Source organism: Melospiza georgiana, chromosome 15, assembly GCF_028018845.1.
Source record: "Melospiza georgiana isolate bMelGeo1 chromosome 15, bMelGeo1.pri, whole genome shotgun sequence".
In the NCBI taxonomy this organism is placed as follows: Eukaryota; Metazoa; Chordata; class Aves; order Passeriformes; family Passerellidae; genus Melospiza; species Melospiza georgiana.
The window spans coordinates 11,053,108-11,071,959 of NC_080444.1; the positions used below are offsets into that span (position 1 = coordinate 11,053,108).

General features: G+C 47.0%; 2 protein-coding genes across 2 annotated transcripts; one reads left to right on the plus strand and one right to left on the minus strand.

Moving 5' to 3' along the window:
• On the plus strand, positions 1 to 3,257 carry SOWAHA (sosondowah ankyrin repeat domain family member A). Its single transcript, XM_058034701.1, has one exon. The coding sequence runs from the start codon at positions 91 to 93 to the stop codon at positions 1,462 to 1,464; it is 1,374 nt and encodes a 457-aa protein (XP_057890684.1). The 5' UTR covers positions 1 to 90; the 3' UTR covers positions 1,465 to 3,257.
• Positions 3,258 to 10,438: 7,181 nt separating this feature from the next.
• LOC131090028 (protein Shroom1-like) lies at positions 10,439 to 18,322 on the minus strand. The gene is made up of 6 exons (XM_058035101.1): positions 17,067 to 18,322; positions 15,887 to 15,966; positions 14,652 to 15,102; positions 14,109 to 14,256; positions 12,726 to 12,998; positions 10,439 to 10,693 (listed from the first exon to the last, which is right to left on the minus strand). The coding sequence occupies exons 1-6, from the start codon at positions 18,320 to 18,322 to the stop codon at positions 10,439 to 10,441; spliced, it is 2,463 nt and encodes an 820-aa protein (XP_057891084.1).
• Between the last annotated feature and the right edge of the window lie 530 nt (positions 18,323 to 18,852).

Genomic DNA, 18,852 nt, shown 5'->3' on the forward strand with positions numbered 1-18,852 from the left:
TCCGGCCACCCCCGCGGGCTCCCGGCATCCGAACCGCGCGGAGGCGGCGGGAGCGGAGGCGGCTCCGCCACCACCACCTGTGGCGGCGGGATGGCGGAGCTCGACATCAGCGAGGAGGCAGTGATGGGCTTCCTGAGGGAGCGCGGCGGGCGGGTGCGCAACACCGAGCTGGTGAGCGCCTTCCGGCCGCTGCTGGAGGCCGCCGGGGCCGGGGAGGCGGAGGGGCGGGCGGCGCGGCGGGAGCGGTTCAAGGCGGCGGTGAACGCCGTGGCCACCGTGAAGGAGACCGACGGCGTCAAGTTCGTGGTGCTGAAGCGGCAGTTCCGCGCTGCCCCGCCGGCGGGGGGCGATGCCGGCGCCCCTGTTCCCGTTGCCATCCCCGAGCCGGTTCCCGTCCCCGAGCCGGTTCCCGTCCCCGAGCCGGTTCCCGTCCCCGAGCCGGACCCCGCCGGGACGCCCCCCGAGGAGCCGCCGGGGCCGCGGGCCGTGGCCGAGCTGCGGGGCCTGTTCCAGGGCGGCGGCGGCGGGGTGCCCCTGCCCGGGGGCGCGGCGGGGGCCCGGCGGGAGCCGCCGCCCAAGCCCTGCATGCTGCCCGTGCGCTGCGTGCCGACCCCCGCCGCCCCGGGGCCGCCCGAGCCGGCCGCCAGCCCGCTGTCCCCGCCGCCGCTGGACGAGGAGGCCGGGTCCCGCTCGCCGGGGCTGCGGAGGGGGCCCAAGAACCACCGGGCCAGCGAGGAGACCGTGGTGCCCCTGGAGCAGGCGGAGCACCAGTGGCTGGTGCTGGCGGCCGACGGGCAGTGGACGCAGCAGCTCCACGGGCTGCTGCTGGGCGACGCCAGCCTGGCGGCTCGCAGGGACTTCATCTCCGGCTTCACCGCCCTGCACTGGGCCGCCAAGAACGGCAACTGCGACATGGTGACCAACATCATCCGAGCGGCCGAGAAGGGCGGCGCCCGTGTCAATGTGGATGCCAGGTCGCATGGTGGCTACACGGCGCTGCACCTGGCTGCCATTCACGGCCAGGAGAAGATCATCAACATGCTCGTCTACAGCTACCATGCCAAGATTGACCTGAGGGACTACAGCGGGAAGAAGCCGCACCAGTACCTAAAGGAAGGGACTTCCCTTACAATTAGACGTTTGCTGGGGGACCCCAGCCTTTCCCAAAACACGGAACACTCCGTGCCCATCAAGAAATCCACAAAGCTTGCGGCTTCAATCTTGAGCTCCACGAGCACTTTCCTGGGAGTCATATCCGATGACATGGCTTTCTATGATCTCACCAAAGGTTTGAGGAGGCCCTCAACTTTAAACAAGCTTCTGACTGCCACTACGGGCCCGAGGAGGAAGCCAAAGATCAGAGGGGGCTTCCCTTCGTATTCCTCACTCTCTGAGGTAGCAGAGGAGGAGGAAGAGGTTGTCGTGAAACGCAGACCCGTTTCTGAGCTGTTCTTTGGCCACTAGCCTCTGCCTTACTGTGATCAAAATGGTTTAACAGCACGGCTGCTGTCTCAGCTTTCTCTTGCAGAAGCAGTTTGGATATTTTTGTCTCTGTGTCTGTCTTTTTGGATTTTTAGCTGAATCAGTGATAGGGTCCACATCCAAAGGCCACAGCATGAAACCCAGCCCCAGGTGCCTGTGGAAAGGGAGCTGCCAGAAGGTGCTATCCATGCTGTATGTACCATCATGCCGATCTCTTGCTGGAGACCCCAAACTTTATACTTAATGGTTGAAAAACTGAAACAGTATATGTGTGTGTGGACAGGTCAAAATGCCTGAGGTACAGCCTTCTTGATCTGTGTTCTTCAGCTGGAGAGCAGAAGCAAGATGAAGGATTGCATATTTTACACTGTGAACAGCAAGCTGGTAGCTGGCTACTTTAACAAGGCTTGTTATCTAATGGGATTAAATTATCAGAGGAAAGATGCATAGTTTTCTATGATGTTTCTGATTATTTTGGTAGTAGAAGAAGGATATTTCTATTTACAAAAATGGTATACTTTTTCAAAACAAAGTTTCTCACTTTGAGAGCTTCTCACTCAGTATTTCACATCAGAAATACTAACATAACAATCTCAATTGTTGCCTGATGCATTTTATTAGATAAATTACTTAAAAAGATAGACCCTGACCTTCATCACTCACGTCATCATGACTTGTCTACCTCAGTTTGAAAGCTTGGCTAGTGGCTGAAGATTTTCTCTCTTCCTGAAGGACTTTTTTACCAGGTGGTACTTACCACGTGTCTTGATGATACTGTGAACATTTAAACTTCACTGTTGTTCAATCAACTTTAGCTGAATAAAGAACCTTATTGATAGTGAAAAATTGAACTGAAAACCTGGAAATTGGATCTGTCAGAGTTTCTGAGTAGCCAACTGGAAACAAAGTTAGGCTTGTATGTCTGATTGTTTAAAACTTGGCCCATTTTGACCTATTTACAATAAATATTTATAAACATGGGGCTATATGTAATGTTAGGTGTTTCATGATAGAACCTCTGCATGACCTCTTGAAGCAGTGTTTATCTCAACAGAATCATTGACCTAAAATGAACTCTTCTTCTTTTAAATTATAAACATAATTGTTCTATATATAGAACTACACATAGCTCAAAAAGCATGCTAACTGCATGTTAGGTTTGCAGTGAGATTATTATTGTTTTAATTACTGCTTGGTTAAAGTTAATGCCAAGAGGCAGAGCTGTGAACAGAATGTCTGACTTCTGGAGCAAGTCTGCAAAACCAGCATGTTTTCTCTAAAACTGTGATAAAAAACCTGTATCATTGAGAGGTGCTGAAGGTGAGAGCAATGCTGCACTGGCTCTCTTTGGGTTTCTGCACTGAAACACCAGTTTGCATGCTTTGCCTTTCCTTCCAGGTCAGTGACTTGAGGAATGTTTGTTTTTTTCTGCCTTGCATTAAACCCAGTACTTGTAATTGGTTCTAATTGGCTTGTCCTAAACACCCACAAGGAATGCTGCAGGACTGAAGATGAAGGCACTGCCCTCTTCCCTTCAGAACACTCTCCCTGAAGTTCCTGGAGTTGGTGACCTTCGCTGGGGGTGTGGTCAGAGGTTGCAGCCAGCTCTGATGCACCTGTTCTGGGAGGAGGCTGGATTATTCTGCTCCGGTCTGCTTCTGGATTGAACTAATTAAGTTGTTAAGCAGAGGTTAATGATCAAGCACCTCATGACTTCTATATCTGGAGTAGGGTTTAAAAAAATAAAATCCAATTTGCTCTCTAGCTGTTGGTAACCATTGACCAGCGTGGTCCTTTGAAGCTGTGATTTGTGCTGCACTCTGCCAGCTTGCAGAGTTCTGGGAAAAACAGGGCTCTGTTCTAAAGAGTCTTTCCAAGTGTACAGACATAGAACATGTTTTTTTCTCCCCTGAAACCACAGAAGTGTGTGTGTACATTCAGGTTACCTCCGAGGCACTGACACTGCCTGGTGAAAGCGTTCTGTTTCTGTGGGAATTGCAAACACTCCAGTTTGGCTTGGCCTTATGAGAAGTTTGTTCAATAATTATGAGTATAGGCTTGATACCTGTTCAGACAACATTGCTGAACCTTAGTGCTCATTTAGAGTCAAGCCTGCATGAGCCAGAGGCAGGGTTCAAGGATGGAGTGTTTTGTGTTTAAAAACCCCACCTGACTAATCTGGAGAGCATGGCTGTGATTTCACCCCTGGGGAAGTAGGGAGAAGGTTTCATTGCTTCTCTATTGTTTTATCAAAGTCACACCTGAGATAAGACTTCATTGCAACACAACATGTATCACCAAGAAAATTCTGCATGAGTCCTTCCTCAGAGGCATGGAAGCGATGAGCTGGTGTGGTAGAACACGGCCAGCAGCAAGAGCCCTCTAACAGCATTCCCCAGGGAGTGCTGCAGGCTTGGCAGGAGGCTGGTGTCACAGAGCTGCTCACAAGGCCAGGTGCTGTGGGTGGGGTAGGCTGGGCCAGGCTCTGCCAGCAAGTTTGTGCAGTGACTCAGCTCATTCCTCCTCCTGATTGAGCTGATGAAGGCAAAGATGGTATTTAGGGAGGCTGGGATGAGTACACGAAGTGCAGTATAACTTCAGGTGCAGATGAGTACTGAGAGGTACTGAGAACACACTGCTGTCATCTCACAGCTATGTGTAGTGCCTTCAGTTTGGAGTAAAACCAGTCCATCAGCCTGGCTGTGTTTTGGGTTCCAATGTCACCCTTTAAACCATGGGAAGGGACACTGCAGGGTGATGAGTGATCACGAGAGTGTTTTCCTGCAAAAGGCTAAAGCAGGACTGTTCTATGAATCCCTCAGCTTGACTGGTTCTCCTTAATTATCATTTTCAAGCCCAAATCTGTCTGGCTGAAGGCAGTAGGATTTTCACCTGAATGGATGACAGCTTTATCCAGGATATTTTCACAAGAACAGCTGAGAGGAGAACTGGGTTCTCTCAGCACACTGGGACAGGGGCTGTGCCACAGGCTGGGCATGCAGCCTTTGAATCCCCGGTCCAGCCCAGAGCTGGGAGCTGCCCAAGGCACCATCAAAGCTAAGAGCAGGAAAGGTAAAAACCAAAAAACCTGAGGCCTCCCTGGCTCTGCTCCTGCCCCCTGGAGAGGGCTGAGTGGTGGGGAAAGCTGGAGATGGAAGGCACAGATCAGGCACAGGGGCAGGACTCAGCAGCTTGGGGGTATTTTGCCTTGGTTTTTAGCCTGCCCTCTCAGCATGTCTCAGTTTTCCTGCTATAAAATGTAGATAATCACCTTGGTCACTTCTTTGAAGTACACAGTCAGTACTGATATGCAAATTGAAATCAAGATAATGTTTTTAGGCCTGTGGGCAGCATGAGCAGTGCCGTTCCCCCACCCTGTGAATGTGCATTCAGTGGAGCGCCTACACAAATGAAAACTAGCTCTGATTTTAGTTCAGCAGCACTAGGGATCAGGAAAGCCACTGTTTGCTGACCCTGGTTCAGTCTCCCTGCTAAGGATAACTTGGTTTGTCTGTTCCTTGGCACATTTTGTTCTGAGGAATATCAGCTCGAAAACCTGCTCTGAAGAGCTCTGCAAACAAACTCCAAACCACAATTCTGCACAAAGGGACAGACTTTGTCCTCTTGGCTGTGGCTGTTTGGGCAGTGTGAGACAGTGTGGTTGTGGTCAGGCTCACAGAGAGTTTTGGCTGTCACCATTCTCTTGTGAGTGCTGCACAGAAACATGGATTATGAAAACCCAGGAAACCCCATTCCTGCACTGCAGAGGAGTTTTAATGAGATTTCAGCTTCATCACAAACCCACAGTCCAGTGGAAGAGTCACAGTAACTCCAAAAGACCAATGGGAGCTGCAGCCACCAGCTGGAGGTAAAAGAAGCATTTCTGGACAGTCCCCTGATTGCCCATTGCTCATCTCTTGCTCCCTTTCTTCATGTTTCCACCATGACCTACATTCCCTGGATGTACTTGCCTCCTGATTTGCATATTAATCTGAATAAAATAGCAGCTTGGCAGTTTTTGCCCTGTCCAGTTGTTTGTACTATTGTGGGACTCCCCAAATTAAGAGGTTGTTAACAGGACTTGGCCAGCCTGTAGCACGGGCACAAACAGTGTGGTGTTTGTTTGCTGAAGGGGGAGAGCAGGGGCAGAGCAGGACAGCACAGATCAAAAACTCTGTGTCCTAATGAAGAATATTTCTATTCCAGCTTCAAGGTTTATTTCAGTAATTTATAAGACAAAGCAAGTCATTAAGCATGTTGAGCCTTTATACTGTGTGTGTAACCTGGAACCATGCAAAATAGATCCATACTGCTAAAATTAGCACAGCTTTAGTACATCTTCCCTTTCTGTGAAGAGAAAATAGAGATGTGCGCAATAAGAATTATCTGGCACTGTTCAGCTTTCATTTTATCGTTAGAACTTCTGCTCTATGCTTGTCCTAGGTAAGGCATTACTTTTGTTCACCTGAAAGCATGAGTTCTTAGCCAAACCCAAACCACCGTTTCCCAAGAGGAAAATCATCCATCCCCATCCCTTGAGACCCTCCAGACAAGAAGAGAGACTCCAGCTGAGAAGCACAGCAAGCACCATGGAGTCACAGCTGACACAAACCAAATAATGTTAATTTCCACTGAATAGAACCTGACACCCAAACACACAAGCCCTTGATGGGAGCTATTGGGGTGCCAGGCCTTCCCTGGTGTCCTCACCCACAGGTTCCTGCATGAGGCAGATGGTCCCACCACTAAGATTCACCAGTATGGTGACAATAACAAGCTGCAGTGATACAGACAGGCTTTCTCACCATGATTTTTGTGTTGTATTTTCTTCCACCACTCTCCCATGGTAGCTTTCCCCTTTGCAACAAAGAGCTGCGGCTTCACTCCAGGCTGGGATCAGCTGCCGACCAGACCTCTCCAAGCAGCCACTGTGACATTGGTGACACTGACCCTGGGCTGAGACCCAGAGGGGGGTCGTGCAGGCACCAGCCATGCCATCAGGAGCTGTCACAGGGCAGGGGTCTCTGGAGAGATTGTTTCACAAGTGGGTCCCTTTTGAGGTAGTTTGGGATGTTCTTACTCTTCCACCATGGGCTGAGCCCATTACAAAGACCTCTGGGTCTTTATTCACATTTTTAGAAATGTCTCTTATTCTCTAAATAAAGACTATCAGTGCAGCCCACATTGTCTCTCTGTGGATTTATCTATGAGATGACTCAGCTTCAAGGCTCATGTGGTATTTTAGAGTCTCTGATAACCTTTAATGCCTCTCTCATTTAGCAGTGAAATTCAAGTGCTGCTTCTTGAGAGCCTTTTGTGAACCCCAGAGGTTGCACGATTCCTACAGGCTGATTATTCTTTAATGTCTATGTGGGCTCCCTCCAGGCACAGAACATTAGCTTTGCAATGCTGCTCTGAGTTTATTTTAAAAAATTTATTCAGATGGTTGCCATGAATTCTCAAAGCAGAGAGAACATCCTTCTACTTATTAAATACAGCTCTCACAAGCACAAAACAGATCTTTTTGCGGAGTACATCTATCTAACAGAGAACTCCTGCAGTTCTCTGTTCTTTAATTAGCTCCATATGCAAAACGCCCCAGTGAAGAAAATGAGGCTGGGGTTTAGAACAAAATAATGAAAATCCTTCCATTTAGTGCCCAAAAGGCTGAAACAGCAGCTCCTGGTCCAGCAGTGACTCCCACACATTGCAGTGGATGTTAAATGCAGTTCTAAAGGAGTGACTGTGTTTAACATGTCTCAGTCACTGCCAGAACTGCTCCCAGCCGGGCAGGATGCACTGCTGCTGTACACCCGGGCAGGATGCACTGCTGCTGCTCCCAGCCGGGCAGGATGCACTGCTGCTGTACACCCGGGCAGGATGCACTGCTGCTGTCTCCCAGGCAGGATGCACTGCTGCTGTACACCCGGGCAGGATGCACTGCTGCTGTCTCCCAGGCAGGATGCACTGCTGCAGCATGCACTACCGCTCCCGCAGGCTCATGATCTGCCTCGGGCAGTACCAGCCATCTTCTCAGCCAACAATCCGGCCCACCTGCTTCGCCCAGCACGACAGGAGCTGTTCTCAGAGCTATTGCAGAGTGTCCCCCTCGGCACTGGTGTGTGGGCGGCCAAGCGAGGTGCCGAGATGGCTCCTGGCATCCCGCAGCTCCCACGCCGGCACAGCGCGGGCAGAGCCGGCGCTTGCGTTCTGCCTCTCGCTCTCCCTGCTCCTCAGCCCCGCTGTGCTGCACTCTCCTGGCTGCCGCTGCCATCAATTCACGGAGACAGCTCCCCGAGGGCTCCGGTTACAATCCTCCATGGAGCGGGGCTCACATTGTGCCTTACCTGGGAGAGGATCAGGTGGCAGGCAGCAGCCAGGGCTGGGCGGTGGCGGGGATTCCCGGCCCGCTCTCCTGGAGGGTCAGGCACCGGGGAACTTCTTCATTCCTCGCATTCCCCCCACTCACACAACCTGACTTGGTTTACACAAGGAGTCTCCCGGCACGGGGGCGTTGCCAAGGTGCAGAACTCTCTTTGCAGCTGAGGCTTTCCAGGGCTCCGGGCAGAGGTAACTCAGTGTTCTTGCTGCAGAGGTCACGGGTGGAGGGCTGCTGAGTAATGGTATGAGCAGCAATTATATACAAGCACTGCACAGGGTTTTATTTCCATAATCTCCGCGGATCTGCTTCCCCAAAAGAGCTCCAGTTACTGCTATTGAGAGTTCAAATCTTGATTTTGTCTTTTGATGGTAAAGGGTCAGAAAAAACTCTGTGGAGCAGTGTGGGGTCACAGTGCTGTAAAATGAAGATGCTCTGTGTTTCTGGCCATCTTGCCTTCTACACTGCATGAGCTGAAGCTGGGAAAAAGCTGCCATGTGTTGGTATGGGGATGTAACCAGTGCTCTGAATACCAAACTTTCACCAAAAGGCAATAGGATTCAAGAGCATGTGCTCTTGGCTTCAGTCTGTACTTTCAGAGGCCACAGCTGACCGGAGTAGAAAGGGGCACTTACCATGACTGAGTGTGCTGGTGTGCCAGGAATGCTGCACATGGCTGAGGTCCAGGTGAACTTTCACCATTACCCTCCTAATAAATTTTTAACAAATGATCAATAACACAACTGAGACCCACTTGACAATCCAGACCTGGTGGTGCTTTGAAAGGGATTCTCTGCTTGCCTGCAGAGAGGTTCTGATGCTGCCACTGTGTCAATTTTTCACTTTGCCTGGAACACTGTACCAAGAAGCCAATTGTTTTGGTTTTTTTTTTTTTTTACAAAGTTATTTTTAATTATTGCTCTTTGAAGCATACATGTGAGTGCCAGGTGTGGAAGGGGTAGCAATTGCCCTCCCCATGGCACAATGCCCTAAAAAGATAAGCTAAACAGGGCAGACCTAATTTTCCCCTTAAAAGCAAGGGGAATTATTACAGAACAACTATTTCCAATCAGCTGTTTTTCCCTCAACTAGGAATAATAAGAATAAAATGCACCTTCAAGTCAGGCTTCTCAAATAATGTAAACAGCTCATTTAACATTGCTTGTATTTTCTAAATTCTCCACTGACTCCATTAACATTGCTTCTGTTATTTTAAAGACCATTTTCAAAAGGCAGCTTTCTGATTTATGGATTAAAAACCTGTATTTATGGCCTTCTGAGAACCACTGTGCAGATTACTCACAGGCTCTACAGTGCCTGGTCATTTTCCCTCAGGTATTCAGACAAACACACTTGGCAGCTTGGTCACCGTGCTCCCAGAGTTCTTGTGCCCAGTGACATGCAATTCCAGAGAAGGTTCCTCAGGAGCAGGACAGCTTCTCTCAGGGCTACTTCTGTAGCCAGGACACACAGCACTACTGAAATACTTGGTAAAGCTCAGCATCATGGCACAATGAACATCTATTTCGGCTGTGGAAGAAACCTGAGTTTAATTAGTGGCTGCCTTATTCATGGTCTAGGTATTTGGTTTAGGCTGAATATTGTTCTCACTGAATTCTTGCAAACAAAACACAGTGAGATTTTAAATACAGCAACATCACTGGTTTGACTCAAAGCAAACACTGGCTTAAAAGAGTTTTGCCAAGGGATTTATATAAAGTCTCACTGAAACTGAATAATCTCTTCTGGTGATTCCTCCTGGCCCAGTCTGCAGCAGAGCTTTTCCCCACATGTTCAGGCTTTTTGGGCATGCTGACAATTGAAAACTACCTAAAAACAATGCCCTGAAGGTGCTGCTTGAAAAATAAATTCTTCAAAAGCACAGCAAGGACTTTGCAAATGACTGTGCAGGAATAAGCTCAGAGTTTGTGATTCACAAAACTGTTCATTTAAACTGCTTACATCACTGATTGGCTCTTTGATGTCAGTGAAGATCACCCTTTTCCTGACCTCTTCTGAGCAGCCTACCAGGATTACACAGAGCCAGGAAAGACTCATGGCTGACAACTGCCAAGAAAGGAAGTAATTATTTTCTTTCATTACAGTGTATTTTTACTGTGTCACACATATAAACAGTAGAAATGAGTGCAGGAGTTTCACTGAAATGGTCCATAACATTTCCTATGGCTTTGTGCAATCACCAATTCAAATCTGAACACCCACATAATTTTTCATTTCAAACACTCAGCCCACCCACAAGAGGCAAATATTTGTATGGTTCTTTTATTGAGATGATGTCAATGTGGAAACAGATGGACAGACAAGAGGAAGGGGAAATACACATTCAGTTAATAGGAGCAATGAGTCCTATCAGTCATGTCCACAAGGCAGTTTCTTACACACTGTCCAAGTGGAGGGCATGTCCAGAGCGTGCCTGGAGCATCCCAGGGCATCTGAACACTTGTCAGTGGCACAAACAGGATTGGAAGAATCCACCAAACTGAGCCCTGTGATGAGAGTACCTGTGGATTCCCAGGGTAACATCACATATAAAAATGTCTGGCCTGATGGTGGGTGTTAGATGGGGATGCTTTGCTCGAGATTTTCTAATTGTTCTTCAAAAAATTTAATCTGCTCTTCGAGGTCCTTCTGTTCAATCAGCAAGGAGGTCTTGACTTGAACAAAGTGCTGATAGTCCTGGAGCTGCTGCTCTGTCAGGTATTTGGCAAGGATTCCAGAGACCACACGTTCTCTCCTGTCCAGATTCTCCTTCAGGTCCTTTGCATCCTCCCGCTGCCGAGACAAGAGCTGGTGCCGTTCATTCAGCGATTGCTAGTGGAATAAAACACAAAGCAGCACACCATGAGAACCCATCATCCCTGGCAGGCTCTGCTTCTTCATTTGGAAGCCACAGTCGATTTAATTTAATTACTTCCTCTTGTGGGCTTTGTGTTCCACTTGAGCTTTTTCTCAATTGAATTACTCATTCTTGTGGCTTGTAAGGTAAAGGCACGGTAAATGCCATCAAGGCTTACTTCTCCTATGCTGCCCTCATGAAACAGAATCAATAAACTTAACATTCTGGTCCTTTTGAAGTATCCTGTAACAATCTTCAGTCAATTAGAAGCTCTTTAAGGTATGTATCTTTGTGTTTTGTGTGTTGCATGTGGCCAGAGTGCTGCTATCATATTAAAAAGATAGAGTGGCTTCTATTAAAAGGTCTGGGTTGATGCCAAGATGATTTTTTGCTTTTTTTATTTTATATACCTTTTATATATCCTCAGTACTCTTAGCATGCATATTTGTAATTGCTTAAGTCTGATAACTTAGCATAGTCCTGGTATTCTGTTAGGCCAGGAGACCAAACACCCTGGAGGTGGGAAAACCCTACACTGTCTTGGGAAGCCAAGGCGCTCTCTAGAAAATATCCTATAACTGAGATTTAGCCCATCCAGGGGGGAATTCCTCAGGATGGGGGGACATCATGCCATTCATCCAAGCCTCTCATTGGGGTATCTTTGTTAGATATGCTAATTTGTAAGGTCTATAAATGGTCTATGCCTTCTATCATGTGTGTGCATTGCAGTGCATTCCACCTTAGCAAAGTGGGGCACCACAAAGATCCTTATTAAATACCCAGGTAAAAACGCTTTATCCCTTAACCATGCATGGCTCTCAATTTTTTAAGACCACGGAAAGGCACCAGTGTGATAAAATAACTGTGATCTGCTCATCAAAGGTTTCTGTTAAAGAGTTGGGCCTTGCTTGTTCTACAGGATTTTTGTACCTTTCACCTTTAGCTAATTCTCATTCAGCTATAATAATTTTCATGGGGATTACAGTGCTGGAAAATATTCTCTTTCCAGACAGCGTACTGACACCCTAAAGATTGAGTAAAAGATTGAGACTGCTGTTTTTGCTGACACGAGGGCAAATGCAGTCAGGGGGAGATGGTTGTTAAAAATGTTGGCACTTAACCAAGTCTTCATTAGGCATTTTATTCAAATATTTGAATAAATTATTTAAATGCGCTTCCTATGAAGGCTATAAATGTAATACCAGAGAAACAACACCCTTCCTGCCTACCATAAAGTGAAAGTAAGTATGAAATACTATTTTAAATTATTCACATTAACACAACTGACATTTTGGAAGAGGTGAATCCTGGCTCTCTATGTCACACTGCATGAGAGAACCTTTTTAGTGCTAATCTGTGTGTGAACCAAACCAATCCAGCAGCTCTGCTGTCTCTCACTCTTGGGTTCTGAGTTGTTGGAAGCTCCTGAGGTATTAAAAAGTCTTTTTTCCCAGCCCTGTGCTTGAGGAAGAAGTTGAGATTCCTCAGGTCTGGTTTTCAAGGTTGTTTATTTTCTCTTATCTGATACATTCTTTTTCAGACCTACTTAGATCTGTCCAGCAGGTCTGGTTGAGGCACACTGACTGCCCTCAGGGCAGTGTTATCTTTTTATACTAAAAACTATGTGTACTTTATTTACAGTGAATTTCCAATACCTATCACCTGTGTTAGACAATCTGTTAGACAGTCTGCACCCTAAACCAATCCAGAAGTGCCACCATCACAGCAGAAGTTGGAGGACAAGAAGAAGAAGAAAGACAGGACACACCCAGATCCCTCCATCTTGCCTGTTGAACCCTCATTCTAAAAACCCCAAAAATCTACTTTTCCACCCTGTGATAAACTCACTGTCGTTCCATTCAAACCCTTGTGGCTTGTAATTCCTCACACAAAGCTGGTAATTGTTTGCATGGGTTAAAATCGAAGGCACAGGTGTCTTTGACTCCATGCCAAGGTCTCTGAGTCCTCTGGGGCAGCCAGAGGAATGTCCTGGCTCAGCCATCTCACCTTCTCCTCAGGCTCTGTGTTGCCATCCGTCCTGCTGAGGGCGTTCTGCACGCGGGCCAGGCGGCTGGACAGGCAGAGCAGGAGGCTCAGCACCTTCTCCAGGTCCCCGATGAACATCAGGTAGCGCTCAAACTCCTGCGGCTTGCACAGCTCCCTCAGCAGCACCTCCAGCTCCTCGCCCCACCTGGCACATTCCCTGACTTCCAGGAGAACCAGCTCCTGCTCCTCCCACAACGCCTGCAGCCTGGATTGGACACTGGCCATGAGCTCCAGCTGCCAAAAGAAAAAATAAAAAAAATCACAGGAGAGAATCCGTATCAGTTCTAGAGAATGGATTTTCTTCATATTGTCTTGGCCAAATTTTTGACTTTTAAAATCATTTTAAGCTACAGGAAAGAAAAAAGGGGGAAAAAAAGCAGCAGTATTTTCTAAGCTGTACTTAATTCTCAAACTCTGTAAAGCAAATTACTGGTAATCACCCTAGCTGCTGATATACTCTCTGGCTCAGAGAGCTTCCAATCAGTCAGAAGGGAACTGCAATAAAGATTACACCATGATTACACAGAACTGTTGTTCTAAGACATGAGCATGAAGTCCCAGCTCTGCACCAAGCTTTAGAAGAATTGATTGGAATTTCATTATCATATGCACAGAAAAAGTCAGTTCCATGGGCAATCCAAGCAGGCTATGGTGCCTGGGTAGCAAAGTAATCAGAGGAGGCTGTTTCAAAGGGAAATTATATGGAAAAAGGCCTCAAGACTTGAGTGGGAGCACACCATCGGTTCTTTGGAAGTTGGACAGTGCCAGCGTGAACAGGAGCAGCAGTAAGACAGCAGGAGGAGCCTCAAGAAGGCAGATTGTCATACCTGAGATGGAGCATGGCCAGGGGAAAAGCTCACCTAACTATGCAAAGCTACATAATCACCCCTGCAAGCTCCATACTTCTGTTACTGTCCAGCTGTGCTCTCCTTCTCTGCATGTATGGAATTAATTGGACACTGGAATGTGCAGAAACTGCTACCAGCTCCCAGAGTAAAGAATATTTCTTATTTAGGCTGCCAGTTCTAATTTATTTTACAGATTTTAAGATTAGAATTGAGTGTTAAATTGGGAGTTTGCTGCTGCTGCACAGGAGCTGGTTGTGCAAGGAAACCTTTAATGGTGATAGATGAGAGATCTGAGTCAAATCAGGCAGGATTTAAATACCACCAACTATGATCAATATATGCCAATGTGCCAGGACTTCACCTTCTACCAAAAATTGATTCAAAGTTACCTGTGAAATGTTATTGGGATAAAAATATCCATAGCAATAATGACATTAATAAGATTTTCTTTGTCATGATGGAAAACCAGTGGTTCCTGTGATGGATATTTACATACTTTCTTAGATGTGAGGTCATCTAGCTCATTTGTGCTGTCCCTGTTCCTCTTCAGGACTTGGTTTCTCATAGAGGCAGGATATTTGCTCCTTTGCTTGGTTTCATGCTCAGATTTTGGACATTCTTCTGGTCCATCTCCATGACTTTTCCTGCTATTGGAACAGAAAATAAATACCCAAAGCAAACATTTACATTTCTTCCCTAACACTGAATTACTGGTTTTATCCATCTTGACTTCAGGATCACTCTCCTCTCTTCTCACCACAGGAGAGCTTCTAATTTTTTAGAAGATATGGAGCAAAAGATTTGCAGCCTATGTCTGTTGGAGTCCCTTTAATAAGGAACCACTGAACCACTTTTCTTCCATTATATACCCTTAGCCTCAGACATTTCTTGGTTGTAAATCAGAAAGCAATATGTTTTTCTAATGAAACACAAATAAAACCATGTGCTTAAGTTCATCTTACTACTCTCATACTAGTATGGATAGTATCTGTACATTAAAATAGACCAAAGTGCTGGAAAATTTGCTTTGTCTACTTACTCATTCTCCTGCACACGCTGTGCCTTTCCCCTTTTCCTGCGTGATTTATCCAGCATGGAAATGTTGACAGGGAACAAACTCTCCATCAGGTTCAAGGCAGTTTTTCTAAGGGGATGAGGCATGAGAATGTCCTCCAGAGATCTGTCTTTGGCAATGATCTCCAGAGCAAGCTCCTGGTACCGCTGCTCCTCAGAAGGCTGCAGCCTCCTCTGGGCGTCTCCCTCCAGGGGAACATCATCAGGGCTGCTGTGCAGGGATGTTTCCTGGGCAAGGAGACCTTTGCCTGGATGTTTGTGTCCTTGGTGAGACCCAGCTGGTGCTGTGTGCAGATGCATCCCCTGCTCTGGAGAAGCTGCAGGCTGCTGCTGCTCTGCATGCTTGAGTGCAGCATTCCCGCCCAGAGGCTGAGTTCTGCATTCCTCCTCCACTCCAGCACTCTCCTTGCTTCCACCTCTTGGGACAGGAATGGGCGTTTCAGGAGTCTGCTCCTTTTTATCCTGACCACACCCACGTCCAGTTATGTCATTATGTTCATCATTCTTGGGTTCATCTGTCTCAGGATCACAGAAACTGTAAGGAAGGAGACAGTTCCTTTTATTTGGAACAGATTTTTTGCAGACTGTTTAAGAGCTACGATCAGATGTTTGTGAGGTTATGGTTCTGTCTGGAACTTTCAGCTACTTTTATGCTAACCTGCTAAACTAGGAAATTTAAGAAAAAAATTAATTTTACATAAGCCATTCAAATGTCCAGAAACCACTGGAATATTTTTGAAAGAGTGGAAATTTTTTTACTACAAAAGAGTCAGCATCATTGCCTTGCCGAGACAGAATTCAGATGTTTATCTCCCTTGATGCTCCTCAAACTAGCAAACAAATATAGAGCGTTAAACCACAAACTTCCTAACTAGTGATGTGTAAATGGCACAGTTTTTTTTTTTCCTGTGGAAAAACACACCAAAATCCCCTATTGCAGCAGTCCTGATCACAAAGATTGTCCAGGACTGGGTATCTCCGATGGAAATGCCGTTTTCTCCAGGCTCGGAGGAGGGAGCTGTGGTCCCAGAGATCGGAAGGAGCAGGGACACAGCTCAGGGGCTCCTGGCACTTCGCTTCCCGCGGTGGAAACGATTTTAAACACCCAGAGAGCAGCGGGGAATATTCCCGCACGGACAGCGAAGGGAGCAGCGCGGGGTCCCACCCTTGGCTCACGGGCTGTGCCCAGCGCAGCCTCACCTGGAGGGGCCGGGGCAGCTCCCAGGGCGCCGGCGCGGAGCTGCTGCACATCTGGCACATCTGGCACACCTGCACGGCTCCTGGAAGGGAAAACAGCACACTGGGGCAGCCAGCACTGCAGGCGAGGCAGCTGCTGAATTTTGCTCCCATTTTTTGTTATTCCCACAAAGGGAAGCTGATGGTAGAGCTCCAAGTAGGTTCACTGAGGTTTGTGCTTTTTCCTTATTTTTTTTTCCTTTTTTTTTTTTTTGTGTTTTTTTTTTTTTTTTTTTTTTTTTTTTTGTTTGGTTGTTGTTTTTTCTAGGGCGAAAAGTTTGTTTTTTGTTCCTTTTTTTTTTTTTTTTTTAATCTTTGGGGTTATTTTTGTCTACCTCTTTTTTATTAATTAAATTGCTATTATGCTCTTCCTAGGTAGCATAATAATATTTTTTTCCCCCAAGAAAACCAAAAACCAGCTGTCAACAAAAGACACCTCTACCGTCATAGCAGTTCAGAAATTCAGCATTGGTAGAAGTTTGTCTCTTCAGTAGGGCAATTTTAGTGGTACGTTTAATAATTTATTTTTTGGCCCTTTATTTTCTTTATTCTCCTCAACAATATTGACAGCTACTGTCTTTTTAAAGAAAAACGTTGGTAATTTATAAAATTTTCTCTATAATGACCTTTTTTGGGATAGGGCTCTAATGAAGTTGCTGTCATTAACAATATAGACTACTGGAGCACAAACAGCCTCATCCAGCATACAGCACATGTTCTCTGCAAATGCATCTTCAAGTGCCAGAGTCCCTCTTGAGTTTCTTTATGCCCCTCTTGAGTTCCTTTCAGGTACTGGTGTCTTACCTGTGTGGAAGAAGGAGTGGATTTTGGTCTCTCAGGAGCTCTCCCAGATGCAGAGCCCCCTGCCTGTGGGAGGCTTTCAGCAGATGGACACTTGCTGGTACAGCTCCTGTCCCCTTGGTTGGGATCACACCTGCTGCTCCCGTTCCGTGGGGGAGCAGAAGGCAAAGGAGGAAAAACATCTGGTGATTTCTGTTCAGAGAGAGGTTGGCAGAAAACCTCATCATTTTGCATCTTCCTGCTTCCATTTGGGTTGGAAATCTGGCCAGGAGGGCCTTTGGGATTTGACAGCCCCTCCTGCAGGGGTGGTTTATGCAGTGGGAGGTGTTGTGACCCCCCTGGCCTTTGACTGATCTTTCGTTCCATGTATTTGATCAGTGCACTGTGCTGGATTTGTTTCAGCTCTGTCCTGGAGACACTTGAGCTGGAAAATGCCTTTCCTCTGTTCTCCAGATCCCTTCTCCTGGATGCCACTGTGCCTTGGTCAGTGGTTTCATCCCTAACTTGACTCCATGATATTTCCTTATCCATTAGGTGATTGAGCTTCTCAGGCTCAGAGTAGCACAGTTTCTTTTGCTCTTGGGTTACCCTTTTCCTTCCCCCTGCTTGACCTTTTTGTGGCCTCCTTATTTCTTCATTTCTATTGAAACTTTCCAAGGATTCTAGATGGGAAGGGGAGCAAGGAACAGGTTTGGCATCCTCACTTGCACTGGATAATGAGAAAGACCGAAGGTGTTCAATGGATGGCCTTTTAGAGGATTTCTGTCTCAGTCTGACAGGCAAACTCATCTGTAAGTCTTTTCTTTTAAAGGAGGTTTCTTTGAGAACCTTTTTCTGAGCCATTTTAAGTTTCTCTATGTAGTCATTCTGTAAACTCTCCTCTGTGAATGAGGCAGGACTCCTGAAAATGAGATCTTTGTTCTGAAGCTGGAGATCATCAGCACTGTGCTGGTGGTGGTGGCTGCTCCTCTGGGGCTGATGGCCTTCTCTTTGTATCTCCAGACACTGTGCTGATGGAATTTCCTTTGGTGAGCTCCTTGAGTCCTTGCTGGGGTGCAGGACACTGGTGGTTCTCCCTGCAGACAGATAGTAAAGCATGGGAGTTGCCTGCCTGGTTATTTGTTCCCCAGCATGGTCCAACCAGAGCTGTCTTGAGAGCTGTGTTTGAAATACAGGCTGCAGTTTCTGAGCAGGAGGTGCCTCTTGCTCCAGACACGTACTGAGGTCAGGACTGCTGTTGTTACCCTGCCTTCCTTTCTGCACTTCTTGTAATGACTGAGATGTGGACTCTTCCTTTGGTCTGAAAGAAGCCATTTGGCTTGTGCCATCATCACAGCTCTGCTTCCTTCCCTGGTCCAGCTCCTCACACTGAGGGTGCTCCACTTCCACAGCACTGCAGCTGCAGGACAGTGGTGATCTCTGCACTTTGTTTTGCTGGTTTGGGACTGATTCCCTAATATTGCTCATAATTTTTCCTTCAGAATCACAGCACTGATTTTTGTCTGCATAACTGTTCAGCTTCCTGGGAGCATTTTTATTTAGAAGAGCATTCTCCATGTATTTTAATTCTGAGCTGTCCTCAAACACATCCTGATCCATGTCTGAACTCCACTCAGCATGGAGTGGGCCCTGAGCACAGGGCAGGGACTCTTTCCTCTGGCTGGAACCTGGCACAGTGCTTGGCAGAGCTGCTTCTCTGGCACCTGCCCTACACACACCCCTGGGACACTGTTTGACTTCCTGTGTATCATTAACAGCACTGGGCTTGGAATGTGCTTGGTGATAGGATTTGGAGTTCATCTCTTTGGGAATTTTGTTACCATGACCTGAATTATATGCAGAAAGTATTTTGGGCACATTCACCACAGAGTCTGTCTTTAAATATTCTTGAAAAATGAACGAAGAAGGTCTCCTGAAAATGTGTTTGCTTCTCTTTGTAGGTTGTTGTGATGGTCTCCACTCTCCATTTTCCTCTGTCTTTAATGGCTGAACTTTTGATACCTTTGTGAAATCAGAAGAAAGGCCCTGGTTTTCCAGAGGCTTTTCCCTAGGAGGCCCTGCATGCTGCTCTGTGAGTGCATCCCAGTGCTGGCCCCATGGTCCCTCCCTGTGCTGCACTCCAGGGGCTG

Coding starts and splice junctions, on each gene's coding strand:
- SOWAHA (XM_058034701.1), top strand. CDS start 91: ATGGCGGAGCTCGACATCAGCGAGGAGGCAGTGATGGGCTTCCTGAGG.
- LOC131090028 (XM_058035101.1), bottom strand. CDS start 18,322: ATGGATCAGGATGTGTTTGAGGACAGCTCAGAATTAAAATACATGGAG. Junction 15,967..17,066: donor GAACGAAAGATCAGTCAAAG/GCCAGGGGGGTC, acceptor TTTCCCTTCCAG/GAGCCGTGCAGGTGTGCCAG. Junction 14,257..14,651: donor CAGCGTGTGCAGGAGAATGA/GTAAGTAGACAA, acceptor TTCCAATAGCAG/GAAAAGTCATGGAGATGGAC.